Source organism: Manis pentadactyla, chromosome 2 (assembly GCF_030020395.1).
Source record: "Manis pentadactyla isolate mManPen7 chromosome 2, mManPen7.hap1, whole genome shotgun sequence".
Classification (NCBI taxonomy): Eukaryota; Metazoa; Chordata; class Mammalia; order Pholidota; family Manidae; genus Manis; species Manis pentadactyla.
This window is the reverse complement of record NC_080020.1, coordinates 42,207,302-42,224,287: the sequence shown is the minus strand read 5'-3', so window position 1 is coordinate 42,224,287 and position 16,986 is coordinate 42,207,302. Positions and strand designations below refer to the sequence as shown.

Below are 16,986 nucleotides of genomic sequence, written 5' to 3'. Positions count from 1 at the left end.
TGACATCTGCACGGAGCAGAGCCCTTCCCGTGACCCACGATGGACTCACAGTGAGAATTCAACGTATTTTGTGTTATGTTGGGTTTATGCCTTAAAGCAGCTAATGCTATTTGCCCTAAATAATGGATGTAACCATCTCAAGTTCCCACATCTAATGAGTGGTCCAATGAGGAGTTGCTTCTTGGCAGGCTGATTTCGGAGTATACAGTCTCATCCCCTGGACTGCCTTCCAGAATTCTGTATCAGTGTGCAAATCCTTCTAGAGGAGGTTGAATGTTTTGCCCTGTCATTCTAGGACTGGCTGGAGGAAAGGCAGTAGAGGGTGGCTGTTTTTTTACCCAAGGCTATCTCCTCCCATGTTGTGGGTTTGTGGGTTTGTGTGTGTATGTGTGTGTGTGGTGAGGGGATGGGTTGGTCTAGATGTAGCAAAAAACTCATGAATAATTCAAAGATGGTTGGCATAAAAAAGGAGAATTTTAGGTTCTAGTGAAATTCTGGTGACCTATGATTCCCTATGTGGCATACTATGTGCCCACCACTTTGGGTCTGCCTGTCCCTGGATGAGGCAGAGCAGTTGCTGAGCAACCTCCCCACTGGGTTCTTGCCCGAGATCAACTCCCTGTCTTTGTTGGGCCCACATGGTGCCTCTACCCGAGGGAGACACAGTGCGGTGGTTAAGCCCCTGGTAGCTCCCACCAAACTAGGATTCCAGCTGGCCTGGTGACCAGCTGGGGGCTGTTCTGTGAGTAGCCAAGTGGTCCCTATACCGGCTGGAGTAAACAAGGTAGGTGGCAGCGGGAACAAAGCACACATAAGGAACTGTCTCCCGCCTCCTGTCTCCTGTCCTCCTCTCGAAGGGAAATGGCCCAAATTCACTGCACTTGGGCCAACAAGAGTGGTCACACGTGCTTCTGAGAAGGTCTCTGGACCACTTTCATTCTCCTCTTGGCTTTATGATATCATAACTTGCTCTGCCGTAATGCTAACGGGGCCCACGATGCCTGACACCTGGTGTGAAGCCGGCTAGCCTGGCCTCTGTCTCTCCCTTCCTTCCACCCCTGGCCTGGCTAGAGGACTGGGGAGGCAGTGGTGCTTCTGAGCACTCAGAGTGTCTCGGGGTGACATACTGCCCAGACTTCCTGGAGAGGCTTTGAAATCAGCCACAGCCCGGCTTGAATCTGAGTCCACTACTTAGCAGCTGGGTGTTAATAGGCCTGTTTCTCACCTGCAAAGTGAATGATAGTAGGATCTTGTTCTTGCAACCTAGCCACTCAATTTACTGCCATTTCCCCTTCTATAGTCCAGAGTATCTTCATCTCAGGTCAGTGGCCACCAGCTTTTTCCTTTGACTCACACAGTTGACCACATCAGTGCCCTACTGTCTCCACTCTTCATCCAGAGTACTTGTTGATGAAATTAAAACCGATATCTCTTGTCTTTAATCTGTGTGTCTTCTGAACCCTGCCAGCCTCTTCTGTGTTCCAGCCTGACTGTCTCCCCCACAGACCCTTTGCACGTACTGTTCTCTAGGTCTGGAAGGCATTTCGTCCACCTGGTTAATTCCTACTTAACTTTAAGACTTTGGCAACTTCTGTGACATTCTAAGGTGAGCTCACATTGCAGTTTATGTGTTTCCATAGCTTATTGGGCTCATTCTTAGCACTTAACACTCTTGTTTTTTTACTTCTTGCAGTAATGGACTATTGTCTGTCTGTGTCCCTGACCCTAAGTTACAGGAGGTGAGGACCCATATTTATGATATAGGTAGAGATCACTCTAGAATTTAGAGCAGTTTGGGAGCACTGAGATACCTTTAATAAAAGCTCCTGCAAAAGTCCAAAACACCAGCTCGACCCGTGTATCTTAGCAGCTCCCCTTTTCTTCAGCAGCCATACCTTTTTCTCACCTCAAAGCATTTCCACAGAAGACCAGTATCCACAGGAGTTTTAGAGACTTTATTTATGTATAAACAATTTAAACACTTTGCCATAAATTATCTTTGCCTGTCCCTAGTCTTTGCTTAGCAGCAAATTAAAATTAATATAAAAACTCGATGAACAATTCATACATGTATATTACAAAAAAGTTCCTGTACCAAAGGTCTTATTAGACATTTTTTTTTTGTTTTTGTTTTTAGTTTTTTTTTTTAGTTTTTTTTAGTTTTTTTTTAAATTTTTATTTTCTCTCCTCGTGGTGACTGTCATGTGATTGTCTCAGTTTCTGGACCAAACAAACACACTAATAATTTTAAATCTGAAACAGTGATTGTGCCTTGAGGCTTATGTATGTACAGGGTGATCTGAAGTGGTGCCCGTTAGCAAAAGAGTGTCACAACGCCACGCCTCTACTGCAACTGATACCCACGAACTACGGAATCTAAACAGACTACACCCTGTAACTGCGTATTACTGTCCACAATGGAATCTTCAAAGACAAAAGAGTATGAAATTTATCTGTAGTGATTATAGCCACCATTTTGAATTAAATTTTACACTCTGCGCTCAAATAAATTAGCTCAGGCCAGACTAAGTTGGGACCTGAGAATTAAGTGCTGAACGGTATTATTTCACTTTGATTTTTGATATTAAATTTCCTTTTTTTTTTTGTGGTTTTTCTCTTTAAAAAGTATTTCCAGTGCTCGCTCTTCCACTTTTATCCCCCCTCCCCAGTCGCTACACACAAATCACCCCCGAAGTCATGTTTTAAATGCACCTGTATTTGTTTAAACGAAAACGTCTGTGATACTTGTCCAACAAGCAGTCTGAGACGCGTTCCTCAGCTGGTCTGGGGACGCCGGCCTCTCGGATGTCTCTGCGCCACTCACGTGTGGATGGGTGAGGTAATAGAACGTGAGGCCTGCTCGTCTTCATTTCTTTGTTTTTCGGTCCGTGTGTTTGTTTTGTGTTTCGTGTTTTGTGGTTTGATTGTTTTTTGTTGTCGTTCTTTTGTTCCTTTTGGACGTTTTACATCTCTCTTTGTCTCTCTTCTGTGTAGACCCAGAACAAGTGGGTCATATTTTAGGGGAACTTGGAACATTTTGTGTGTTTGTTCATTCATTCGTTTGTTTTTTGATTTCCTCAGAATTTCCAGCCAGGCTTGAGTCTACTTCAGGATGTGAGACTTCTCGTTTGGACAGTAGCATTTGAACTCAAAAAATGTGAGCTTTCTTGCCACTTGGTGTCCTGAAGCAGCCCGGCCTCAGTGCCCCTGGTAGGTCTTCATCTCCTTAGGAGAGGAGGTGGCAGTCGCTCCCGCTGAGCCATCCAGACGGAATGGCAGCACATTGTTCTGTTACCTCTTTCCCATCTCGTTCTGTCTTAAGAACTGGATGTTACTGCTACTGTCTGCGAGCTCTGGGTACTGCTCTACGGGAAGCACATAATAGCCCTCGTAACCCTGCACGCGGCCCGTGCTCAGGAGCTGCTGCTTCTCGCCCTCGGTCCACAGGCGGCTGCCCTCTCTGCCATCCCTGGCTTTCTGCTGCTCCTTGGCCCAGGCAGTGCCCAGGGCCCTCTGTCTCGCCTGGTCCAGGACTCGGGCTTTCTCTTCGTCCAGGGTGTCGGGGGTGAGGCCGTAGCGAATGCTGAGCAGCAGCGTGGAGTACTGGAATTCAATGTTGGTGAACCTTCGAGTCCTGCCATTGACCAGCAGTGTGGGCTGTGACACGGTCACATTCACCCCGCTCTCCAGCACCTTGCGGCCGATGGTGGTGCCCAGTGTGACCAGGTCACCATCGGCCGAGCCAATCTTCACGAAGTAGTGGGTGTCCTTGCCCTCGATGCTGTAGTGCATCTTGTCCAGGTAGTAGGCATTGTTCAGCACAGAAGCCACCTTGCGGCTATCCTCACTGGCGATGCTGGACACGCCGGTGGTCACCTGCCCTTCTTTGATGGCAAACATGATGCCTTTGCCAATGATGGGCGTGGTGGTGGCAAACCAGTGGCCTGCTTTCTCTCGAATGTTGGCGTGGAGCTTTTTAGATATGACTTGCCCTTCAAGAGCCATAAAGGCCTGATTATGCCTCTCTGTTGCCTGCTGGACGCCTGTAATGAGCTGTGGGCAGAAGAAAACACACAAAGCTGAGAAGATGGGCTGGGAAGCTCATTAAAAAAGGGTCAGGAAGAGAAATCCCCTGCAAGGACTACTTTTGTGTCTATAGTGATATGAGTTCATAGGGCCCTACTTTTTGGAACTGGGACAGGCTGGCTGATCTCCAGTGCTCTGATGGTATGGCCTGTCTGCCTTGTAACTGCCACTAATGAGAAAGATCGTGCGAGGTTCACCACCTTGCTGGCATCTACACCCAAGTACCCACTTACCATATATCTTTCCGCTATTGGGAAAGAGAAAGTCATTCTCATTCTGATGGTTTGGCAGCTGCTTTGCCCATTTCAGACCCAGAATATCCTGACCTGAAGGGCAGGGTACTTGTGAGAGCAGCTGTGAACACTGCTGCTGTGACCTAGATTTCTCTGAGGCCAATGCCCTGGATATTCATTAACTTCCTTGGGTTAAGACCCTGCTACTCAAAGTATGGCTGGCAGTGTAGGAATGCCCACGACCCACCCTGTTAGAAAAGCAGAATCTCAGGCTTCACTACAGACCTCCTGAGTCAGAAGCTGTATCTTAATAAGACATCCTAAGTGGTTTGTGTACATATGAATGTTTGAGAAGCACCAGACCAAGAGATCTGGGCTTCAGGGGCCAGAGGGAATATCCCTGGGCTTTGAATCATTTGCTTTGGATTCTAGCCCTGGTTCTGCAGAGGGATGAAATCATCATTACCTCCTTGGCCTTGAGTTCTCCATTCACAAATTATAATGTATCTCAATTGGCGGTTGGGGGACAGGCTGGGATAATGGAGAGGCTGTGTTTGGGAGGTAACAGCACTTAGATAAATGAGAGAAATTATGGCTATTCATCCACTGAGTGGTCCCTAAAGGACAAAACTGAGGGAACGCTGTTCTCAATTACCCAGCAGCTCCTCCTTGTCTCTCTCTGGTTACACAGTCTGGACAAGTATTCAGAGCAGCTGAGACCACTCAGACTTTTATGGTGCTGAGCACTGGTTCTGTACAGGGGTTATCTGAACACAATGTCCGCCCCGCATCTGACTGTGACAGAGGTCTCAGTTGTACCCAGACTGAAACTGACCACTTCTCGGTCATCACTGAAAGACCCAAGCACAAATTATGTTCCAAAGACTCAATCTGTATATATTTGGTCCATAAAATGCTGAGGTTTTATGTGGGCCATAAAAATGTTCTTTAATGGGACAGAAACTGCAAACCAGTTTTATTATGTCCCATAAAAGGCAGAAGGGTTATGATCGCATAGGCAGTGCAGATGGCAGGGCTGCTAGATTTCTCTGTGCTGGTGTTAATCAAGGAATGACTCAGGGGTATATACTGAACAGATAATGACACCACAATTAAGGTAATTGAGATTGAGAAGAAATATGTGCTGTGCCAGACAGGTGACAACACTGACTTTCACTTTCCGGGGAAGTCACAACGTTTTGTGCAACTTTTATACCCAGCTCCAGTGTTTTTCTCCCCTACCGACATGCCCTTGAATCCTGTGACGTTCTGTTTATGAAAGGGAATGATGACCATCCTTCAGCTTAGCAGGAACCTCTGCTTACCTGTCCATTCTCACTTGCTTGACTCTCTGACAATTCATAGGGAGGAGGCACAAAATACATTTTGGCTCTTGGGAAGCCAGGAATTATGTTGCTAAGCTGAAATCCAAACATCACAAGCCAGCTTTTCACATCTATGGTGGAAACAAAATAAAGATTTCTGAAATCATGAGGAATGGAAAGCAGTAGAGGATCTTGGAGAGAGAACAAAATCAAATGGGTGGTTGGGTGTGGACTTCAACAGGTGACGGAGGCAAGCTTGTGAAGGTTTCCTGAACCAGAGCTTCTTTACATGGGTTCCAGAAAGCAGATGTCCTTCCAAACTTGTCATTAACCCCTGTGTGGTGATTTAGAAGGCCAGTGCTGGAGGAAGATCTAGTTTCAAATCCCCTTGCTGTGTGACCTTGGGTAAGTTCCTGTCCCTCTCTAATTGTCAGGGTCCTCAGATGTGGATTGGGTTAATAACTATACCAGTCTTGTTGGGTTGTTGTTGAGGACTGAAGATGAAAAACCCACACAAAGGGCTTGTCACATGGACTGCCTGCCACATGGATTGCCTAATAAATATGGATTCCATTATTTGTCAAGTTTTTAAGGGAGAAACTATTATAGGCCAGTCAGTGTGTTTAGAATCTAGATATGATCAACTAGATGGACAAGTGATGATGTCCAACACGGTGTGGGACATCTTGGAGGAACACTGAACTGAGGAAAGGGGTTCCAAGAATGTGGAATGCACAGAGTTTTCCAGCTCCTGATACCCTTTTCTCAAGTGCCTACTCTTCAAAGAGAGGCCAAGAGAGTGCTCTTGTGCTCAGAGTAAGACTGCCCTTCTCCTGCCAGTGGTCAAGACTCAAGCCCTTGCATTGTGAACCATGCTTCCTGCCCACAGGTCCTGCCCTCCACTGGATGGTCCAGGCTCTAGAGTAAGACTGTGTCCCCAGCCTGCCTTGCCTCCTTCCACAGTGATCATTAGAGCGTTATGGACATCCATCCCTTGTAACACACATAGCCTCGCCCACACCATCAGCCTGTAGTCCAGCCTTTTATGCCTCTCTCCCTGTTTATAACAGGCCTCAGGTTCCCTTTCCATTTCTCCCCAACTGCCAAAACACTTCCATCAGGCCCTTGTGAATTCACATTCATCATCAGCAAAGCCCCTGTGTCATCAACCTCCTCTCAAGGGTTCCTTTCCCTTTTGCTTTAACCATTTCTCCTCCAGGGACACTGGCCTCTCTGCTTCTCCTACAGCCACCAGCCCTGGAGGTGTGAGTGCTCTTGGTGCAGTCATTGCTGACCCAGGGGCCACTCATGCATTTCTTGATGCTTTTCTGCCCTACTGTTGTTCTCTCCATCTCTCTTGCTGAACTCATTTTTAGTGATTTCATTATGCAAGCAGTTGATCCCCTCCTGCTTCCATGCTCATCCTCTGGGCATTGTCATCACTGAGAATTTCAATGCCACTATTATCTCCTAGGACCTCCAGTCAATCCTAAATTTCCTTTCCCCGTCTCTCAACATCCAGTCTCTCTTTTTTTACCTGGCACATATTCCATGGCCAATCATTAGAATCTTTCCCTTGTGTATAGTCTTAGATCTTTTGCCCCTTTCTCACTTTATCACATGTGCTTGGTGAAGTCACAGTGCTGGTAAAATCCAAGTCTGCCTACTCCGTATTTGTATCTGAGCAGCTGAATGTGACTGGAAAAAGGAAGGTGACCATGCTGACCGGAGTCTCTTTGAATTCCTGCCCATGAACTCCCTATGTGCCTTCTTGCTGCTCGGCAATCTGACTGCATTCCCTTCCTCCATCTGTCATTCTTCCATGCTCCTGGGTGATTCTGCATCTTTCATTTGTCCTAACACCTCCAAGACCTGCTTTCTCTTCCTCACTCTGACAGCCACCTTGTTTCCGATTTGCCTTAGAAAACTGATGCAGCCAGAGGGGAATTTCCCTCAGCTGTCATCACATTTACTGTCCTACCAGCCTCTGTACCCATTCCCTGCTGTCCTCCTGTTACTCCAGATGTGTTAAAGCGACCCTCCACTTGTGCAGTGGGTCGTGTCCTTTCATGCCCATTCAAGGACATCATCCAGCAACTCACTCTGGCCCTTGTTACCAGTTTATCCCTCTTCCAATGGATCAACCCCATCGGCTACTACATGTCCACCTAAAAAGAAATGCTTCTCATGTCCCTCCTTCTCCCTTTAGCTACCATCCATTCCTCACCCTCCTTTATAAAAACTTCTGGAACTCAAAACAATTCTCTACACTCAGTGTCTCCGTCTCTTCTCCTCCCATGCACCTTTGAATCAGGCTTTGCCCCCAATTTCTCCACTGAAACAGCCCTTGTCAAGGTCATAAGTGACTTCCATGTTGCTAAATTAATATTCATCTAGGCATTTATCTTACTTAACAGAAGTATTTTTGACAAGTCTGATGCCTTGGCTTTTCTTTTTTTCTTGGCTTTCTGGACAACACACTGTCTGTTTGTCCTTCTCTTACTGGAGTAGCCGCTCTTTGTCCCTCTTGGCTCCCCGTCTCCCTGATGTCTCAGTGTTGGAATGCCCCAGATCTGTCCATGAACTTCTTCTCTACTCTATCTACTCTCACAAACATGGCGATCTTATCCAGCCCCAGGGCCTTATATACCATCTACATGATGATGATGACTTTGAAATTTATGTCTCCACCCTAGACCTCTCCCCAAACTCTAAACAAGTATATCTAATTACATTTCAAACTTCCGTCAACAATTGAGCTTCTGACTTTTCTCCCCAAACAGATCCTATCCACAGACTTTTCCATCCCAGGAAATGGCAACTCTATTCTTCCAGCTGCCATCCTACCCTTTTTTTTTTCTCACTCTCTGTATCTAATTCATCAATAAATTCTTTAAAAAAATTAAGGTAAAAAGATCATGGGAAGATGGCGGCATGAGTAGTTCAGAGGAAATCTCCTCCCCAAAACATACATATTTATGAAAATACAATAAATACAACTATTCCTAAAAGAGACACCAGTGGATGCAGTACAACAGCCAGGATACATCTACATCTGCGAGAACTCAGCATCACATGAAGGGGGTAAGATACAAGCCGTGGCCAGGCGGGACCCAAATGCTCCCCCACCCCAAAACCCGGCGGGAAGAAAGGAGTCGGAATGGGGAGGGAGTGAAAGCCCAGAACTGCTAAACAACCAGCTCTAGAAATCCGCACCCGGAACACAGACACAAGGTGCACAGGGTGCTGGATATTAGAGAAATGGAAAAGCAAAACCTGTGGACAGGACCTCGCAACCAGTGCCCCTGAGACAAAAGAGAAGTGAGTGCTTTTTGCAAGTCTTAAAGAGACAGGGACCCCATAGCTGGACGAAGTTGTCCCGGCAGCTGGAAATACCGGGAAAACTTAGGTGCCCTAAACGGAGGCAGTGCAGCTCTGAAGCCCCTCACAGGACTAGGCAGCCTGCCAGTCGTTCCTCCAACTGGCGCAGACCCCAACACATGGGCCCAGTACCAGGAGAGTGGGAGCGCGCATTGGGGGCGGAAGCTCTAGAAGGAACCGAGAGCAGATTCGTGCCTGCAGGGCTAGCCCGCAGTGGCGCGACTGAACATCCCAGGCGCGGCTCATGCGCACCGGCGGCAGTGTAGCCAGAGCCCGGTAGAAGCCTGCGTGGAAAAGCCCTGCGTGCACTGGCAGTGGAGTCAGAGGGAGCAGGCGTGCTCCCAGGAACCGACCGGAATCCCAGCCCAACACACAGCCGCCTGGGCCAGACCAAAAGGCCACTGCTGCCACACAGCTGCCTGGCAGGGTCGCCTCTAGCATGGAGGAGTGCACCTGGCATGCCTGCCACTCCCTGCAGGGTTCCGCGTTGCTCTGACGGACACCCCGCCCACAGCAGCTTAGGAGATTAACCCGGTGGTTGCTCCAGGAGTGCAGGAAGCTGTCACAGGCAGTGGAGAAGGTCAAGGCATCCAGCAAGCAGGAAAGGACTTTCTTCTCCCAGCTGACACACCCGCAACCTGCCTACAGCCACTGCAATCACCATGAAAAGGCAAAAAAATCTGGTCCAGACCAAGATAGTTACACCTGAGAAAGGATCTGCAGAGGCAGACCGAACCAGTCTCCCTGAAAAAGAATGCAAAATAAAAATCATAAACATGCTGACAGAGCTGCAGAGAAATATGCAAGAGCTAAGGGATGAAGTCCGGAGGGAGATTACAGACATCCGGAGGGAGATCACAGATGTCCGGAGGGAGATTACAGAAGTGAAACAAACTCTGGAAGGATTTATAAGCAGAATGGATAGGATGCAAGAGACCACTGATGGAATAGAAACCAGAGAACAGGAACGCATAGAAGCTGACATAGAGAGAGATAAAAGGATCTCCAGGAATGAAACAATATTAAGAGAACTGTGTGACCAATCCAAAAGGAACAATATCCACATTATAGGGGTACCAGAGGAAGAAGAGAGAGAAAAAGGGATAGAAAGTGTCTTTGAAGAAATAATTGCTGAGAACTCCCCCAAACTGGGGGAGGAAATAGTTGCTCAGACTACGGAGGCACACAGAACTCCCGAGAGATGGGATCCAAAGAGGTCAACACCAAGACACATAATAATTAAAATGGCAAAGGTCAAGGACAGGGACAGTATTAAAAGCAGCCAGAGAGAGTAAAAAGGTCACCTACAAAGGAAAACCCATCAGGCTATCATCAGACTTCTCAACAGAAACCTTACAGGCCAGAAGAGAATGGCATGATATATTTAATGCAATGAAACAGAAGGGCCTTGAACCAAGGATACTGTATCCAGCACGATTATCATTTAAATATGAAGGAGGGATTAAACAATTTCCAGGCAAGCAAAAGTTGAGGGAATTTGCCTCCCACAAACCACCTCTACAGGGTATCTTAGAGGGACTGCTCTAGATGGGAGCACTCCTAAAAAGAGCACAGAACAAAACACCCAACATATGAAGAATGGAGGAGGAGGAAAAAGAAGGGAAAGAAATAATCATCAGACTGTTTATAACAGCTCAATAAGCAAATGAGGTCAGACAGTAAGGTAGTAAATAAGCTAACCTTGAACCTTTGGTAACCACAAATCTAAAGCCTGCAATGGCAATAAGTACATATCTTTCAATTATCACCCTAAATGTAAATGGACTGAGTGCACCAATCAAAAGACACAGAGTAATAGAATGGATAAAAAAGCAAGACCCATCCATATGCTGCTTACAAGAGACTCACCTCAAACCCAAAGACACGCACAGACAAAGTCAAGGGATGGAAAAAGATATTTCAAGCAAACAACAGAGAGAAGAAAGCAGGTGTTGCAATTCTGGTATCAGACAAAACAGACTTCAAAATAAAGAAAGTAACAAAAGACAAAGAAGGACATTACATAATGATAAAGGGCTCAGTCCATCAAGAGGATATAACCATTATAAATATATATGCACCCAATACAGGAGCACCAACATACCTGAAACAAATATTAACAGAACTAAAGGAGGAAATAGAATGCAATGCATTCATTCTACGAGACTTCAACATACCACTCACTCCAAAGGACAGATCCACCAGACAGAAAATAAGTAAGGACACAGAGGCACTGAACAACACACTAGAACAGATGGACCTAATAGACATCTACAGAACTCTACATCCAAAAGCAACAGGATACACATTCTTCTCAAGTGCACATGGAACATTCTCCAGAATAGACCACATACTAGGCCACAAAAAGAGCCTCAGTAAATTCCAAAAGATTGAAATCCTACCAACCAACTTTTCAGACCACAAAGGCATTAAACTAGAAATAAACTGTTCAAAGAAAGCAAAAAGGCTCACAAACACATGGAGGCTAAACAACACGCTCCTAAATAATCAATGGATCAACGACCAAATCAAAATGGAGATCCAGCAATATATGGAAACAAACGACAACAACAACACTAAGCCCCAACTTCTGTGGGACACAGCAAAAGCAGTCTTAAGAGGAAAGTATATAGCAATCCAAGCATATTTAAAAAAGGAAGAACAAGCCCAAATGAACGGTCTAATGTCACAATTATCGAAATTGGAAAAAGAAGAACAAATGAGGCCTAAGGTCAGCAGAAGGAGGGACATAATAAAGATCAGAGAAGAAATAAATAAAATTGAGAAGAATAAAACAATAGCAAAAATCAATGAAACCAAGAGCTGGTTCTTCGAGAAAATAAACAAAATAGATAAGCCTCTAGCCAGACTTATTAAGAAGAAAAGAGAGTCAACACAAATCAACAGTATCAGAAACGAGAAAGGAAAAATCACGACCCTGCAGAAATACAAAGAATTATTAGAGATTACTATGAAAACCTATATGCTAACAAGCTGGGAAACCTAGGAGAAATGGACAACTTCCTAGAAAAATAAAACCTTCCAAGACTGATCCAAAAAGAAACAGAAAATCTAAACAGACCAATTACCAGCAACGAAATTGAAGCGGTAATCAAAAAACTACCAAAGAACAAAACCCCCGGGCCAGATGGATTTACCTCGGAATATTATCAGACATACAGGGAAGACATATACCCATTCTCCTTAAAGTTTTCAAAAAAATAGAAGAGGAGGGGATACTCCCAAACTCATTCTATGAAGCTAACATCACCCTAATACCAAAACCAGGCAAAGACACCACCAAAAAAGAAAACTACAGACCAATATCCCTGATGAATGTAGACGCAAAAATACTCAACAAAATTTTAGCAAACCGAATTCAAAAATACATCAAAAGGATCGTACACCATGACCAAGTGGGATTCATCCCAGGGATGCAAGGATGGCACAACATTCGAAAGTCCATCAACATCATCCACCACATCAATGAAAAGAAAGACAAAAACCACATGATCATCTCCATAGATGCTGAAAAAGCATTTGACAAAGTTCAACATCCATTCATGATAAAAACTCTAAGCAAAATGGGAATAGAGGGCAAGTACCTCAACATAATAAAGGTCATCTATGAAAAACCCACAGCCAACATTATATTGAACAGCGAGAAGCTGAAAGCATTTCCGCTGAGATCGGGAACTAGACAGGGATGCCTACTCTCCACTGTTATTTAACATAGTACTGGAGGTCCTAGCCACGGCAATCAGACAAAACAAAGAAATACAAGGAATCCAGATTGGTAAAGAAGAAGTTAAACTGTCACTATTTGCAGATGACATGATACTGTACATAAAAAACCCTAAAGAATCCACCCCAGAACTACTAGAACTGATATCGGAATACAGCAAAGTTGCAGGATACAAAATCAACACACAGAAATCTGTGGCTTTCCTATACACCAACAATGAACCAACAGAAAGAGAAATCAGGAAAACAACTCCATTCACAATTGCATAAAAAAAAAAAATACCTAGGAATAAACTTAACCAAAGAAGTGAAAGACTTATACTCTGAAAACTACAAGTCACTCTTAAAAGAAATTAAAGGGGACACCAACAGATGGAAACGCATCCCATGCTCATGGCTAGGAAGAATTAATATCGTCAAAATGGCCATCCTGCCCAAAGCAATATACAGATTTGAGGCAATCCCTATCAAATTACCAACAGCATTCTTCAATGAACTGGAACAAATAGTTCAAAAATTCATATGGAAACACCAAAGACCCCAAATAGCCAATGCAATCCTGAGAAGGAAGAATAAAGTGGGGGGGATCTCACTCCCCAACTTCAAGCTCTACTACAAAGCCACAGTAATCAAGACAATTTGGTACTGGCACAAGAACAGAGCCACAGACCAGTGGAACAGAATAGAGACTACAGACATTAACCCAAACATAAATGGCCAATTATTATTTGATTAAGGAGCCATGGACATACAATGGGGAAATGACAGTCTCTTCAACAGATGGTGCTGGCAAAACTGGACAGCTACATGTAAGAGAATGAAACTGGATCACTGTCTAACCCCATACACAAAAGTAAACTCCAAATGGATCAAAGACCTGAATGTAAGTCATGAAACCATAAAACTCTTAGAAAAAAACATAGGCAAAAATCTCATGGACATAAACATGAGTGACTTCTTCATGAACATATCTCCCTGGGCAAGGGAAACAAAGGCAAAAATGAACAAGTGGGACTATGTCAAGCTAAAAAGCTGTACAGCAAAGAACACCATCAATAGAACAAAAAGGTATCCTACAGTATGTGAGAATATATTCATAAATGACAGATCTGATAAAGGGTTGACATCCAAAATATATGAAGAGCTCACACACCTCAACAAACAAAAAGCAAATAATCCAATTAAAAAATGGGCAGAGGAGCTGAATAGACAGTTCTCTAAAGAAGAAATCCAGATGGCCAACAGGCACATGAAAAGATGCTCCACATCACTAATCATCAGAGAAATGCAAATTAAAACCACAATGAGATATTACCTCACACCAGTAAGGATCGCCATCATCAAAATGACAAACAACAACAAATGTTGGCGAGGTTGTGGAGAAAGGGGAACCCTCCTACACTGCTGGTGGGAATGTAAACTAGTTCAACCATTGTGGATAGCAGTATAGAGGTTCCTCAGAATGCTCAAAATAGAAATACCATTTGACCCAGGAATTCCACTTCTAGGAATTTACCCTAAGAATGCAGCACTCCAGTTTGAAAAAGACAGATGCATCCCTATGTTTATCGCAGCACTGTTTACAATAGCCAAGAAATGGAAGCAACCTAAATGTCCATCAGTAGATGAATGGATAAAGAAGACGTGGTACATATACACAATGGAATATTACGCAGCCATAAGAAAAAGACAGATCCTACCATTCGCAACAGCATGGATGGAGTTAGAGGGTATTATGCTCAGTGAAATAAGCCAAGCGGAGAAGGACAAGTACCAAATGATTTCACTCATATGTGGAGTATAAGAACAAAGGCAAACTGAAGGAACAAAACAGCAGCAGAATCACAGAACCCAAGAATGGACTAATAGTTACCAAAGGGAAAGGGACTGGGGACGATGGGTGGGAAAGGAGGGAGAAGGGCGGGGAAAAAAGAAAGAGGGCATTACGATTAGCATGTATAGTGCGTGGAGGACACGGGGAGGGCTGCGCAACACAGAGAAGACAAGTGATTTTACAGCATCTTACTACGCAGATGGACAGTGACTGTGAAGGGGTATGTGGGGGGGACTTGGTGAAGGGGGGAACCTAGTAAAAATAATGTTCTTTCTGTAACTGTAGATTAGTGATACCAAAATAAAAAAAAAATTAAGGTAAAATTCACATAGCATAAAAGTTATCATTTTAATCATTTTAAAGTATACAATTCAGCAGCTTCCAGGGCATTCACAGCATTGCAGAACCATTATTAATTCCACAATGCCATCATCTGAAAAAGAAACCTCATATCCATCATTCTGCATTCTTCTTTCCCCTCATTCTCTGACAACCACCAGAGTGCTTTCTGTCTCTATGGATTTGCCTTTTCTATACATTCAATATAAACAGAATCATACAATATATGTGGCCTTTGTATCTGGCTTCTTTCACTTGGCATAATGTTTTCAAGGTTCATCCATGTTGTAGCACAGAGCCATATTTCATTCCTTTTCATGGCTGAATAATATTTCATTATTTGAATATACCATATTTTTGTTTATCCACTCATTAGTTAATGGATATTTGGATGGTTTACATCTTAACTATTACAAATAGCTGTTAAGAATATTTGTGTAAAAATTTTTGTTTGAAAACCTGTTTTCACTTCTCCTGTGTATATACCTAGGTGTGGGATTACTGGGTCATACTGTTAAATCCTTTACTTTTACTTCTAAAGTAGATCCAGAATATATGTCCACTCTTTACCACTTCCATCACCCCAACCCTGTCCCATCATCTCTCTGGCTTCCCTGCATCCACCTCCCTGCTCCACATAGCTTATCAGCACAGCAGCCAGAACAAGTCTTTAAATAGGGGGCAGGCCATGCCATTCCTCTGCTCAGAACACTCCAGGCACCCCCAATTTCTTTTAAAGTCCTACTACTCATTTATAAGGCCCTAGCCACTCTCTTTCCAACCTCATATTCTCCTGCTTTCTCCCTTGCTTACTTAGCTCCAGCCCTGGTGCTGTTTCTTGAACATGCCAGGCATGCATCCTGAGGCCTTTACACTGGCAAGCTTCTCTGCCTGGAGTACATGTCCTAAAAATATATTCTGGCTCTCTCACCTCTTCTAAGTCTTGTTCATATGTTGCCTCTGCAATAAGGCCAACTTCCAACCACCACATTTAAACCCCCACCCTGATTGGTGTATTTGTTTTGTTTCTGTCTTTCTTACTCAGAATATAAGTTCCACCAGGGCAGGGAGATTAAAAATTTGTTTTATTCACTGATGTTCTCCCAGACCCTACAGCAATGGCTGGTACAGTGCTCGATAAGTATCCATGGAATGAATGAACTAATGGGTGAATGCTGAACATATGTTGCAGAAGCTACCCTGACTAGTATAAGTGTGACAGAGGAACTGTTGCTACCTGCCTGAGAGCATGCTAATGAAGGGTCTGAGTAAGCTGTATCTACCTCCAGCCCTGGGGCTGTTGTGAGGGCTGTACTGTGGGTTTTTCTACTAAATGTGTAGGAACAGAAGAATCCTCTAATGAGAAGGAATGTGGGATCCATGGTACATCCATTGGTCTTGGGCACAATTAACTCCTTGAATGATTTGGCATCATATTAATGATAGCCCATGGAAGAGTCATTTCAGAATACAGGTTTGAAATTACCTAAAAAAATGTGTCAGCATCAAGCAGAGAGAAGCCTGGCTGTAGTCCAGCAATGATCATATATTTACAGAGCACCTATTCTGTGGAAGGGAGGTGTTGAGCACTGTAAAGCATAAATTCCCCAAATTTGGATACTTAAGTTCATTCATCATGATTATTTTGCCACATCCAGGTATCACCCATAGTAGTATTTACTTAGAAATTAAAAAAAATTTTGCCTTTCTCAATAAGTAAATCCACTAAAAAAAAAAACACATTATGTCACTACCACAAATGAGAAAGAAGACTCACTTGATGCAAACAGAAAACAACTGTAAAATTAAAACAAAGGAAATAAAGCAGTGCAATTAAATCAGAGCATGATTTTGTTACCTGCCACTGAGGGAGTCCCAGACCTGCTTTCTCCGTTAAAAAGGGAGATTAGAAGTGTTAATGAGGTGTTAAATACACACCAGCACCAATGGAGACTTTCTCCTCGGCTGAACTGGAAGAATAAAAGAGTACGGAAGAGACTCTTTCCCCTTCTGTGCTTGCACGTTGTTTAATACCTCATCTGTA

The 16,986-nt window shown here is 44.1% G+C and overlaps 1 protein-coding gene across 12 annotated transcripts in view; it reads right to left on the bottom strand.

Annotated features, from left to right (window-relative positions):
- Window positions 1-1,936: 1,936 nt before the first annotated feature.
- TENM2 (teneurin transmembrane protein 2) overlaps window positions 1,937-16,986 on the bottom strand; it is a 1,165,071-nt gene continuing 1,150,021 nt past the window's right edge. For all 12 annotated transcript variants that reach the window (XM_057491503.1, XM_036884772.2, XM_036884776.2 and 9 more), the window contains 2 exons: window positions 5,645-5,775; window positions 1,937-4,053 (listed from right to left, as the gene is read on the bottom strand). In XM_057491503.1, the coding sequence (XP_057347486.1) occupies window positions 3,292-4,053; window positions 5,645-5,775 (893 nt within the window). In that variant the 3' untranslated portion in view covers window positions 1,937-3,291. The remainder of the gene's footprint in view (window positions 4,054-5,644; window positions 5,776-16,986) is intronic.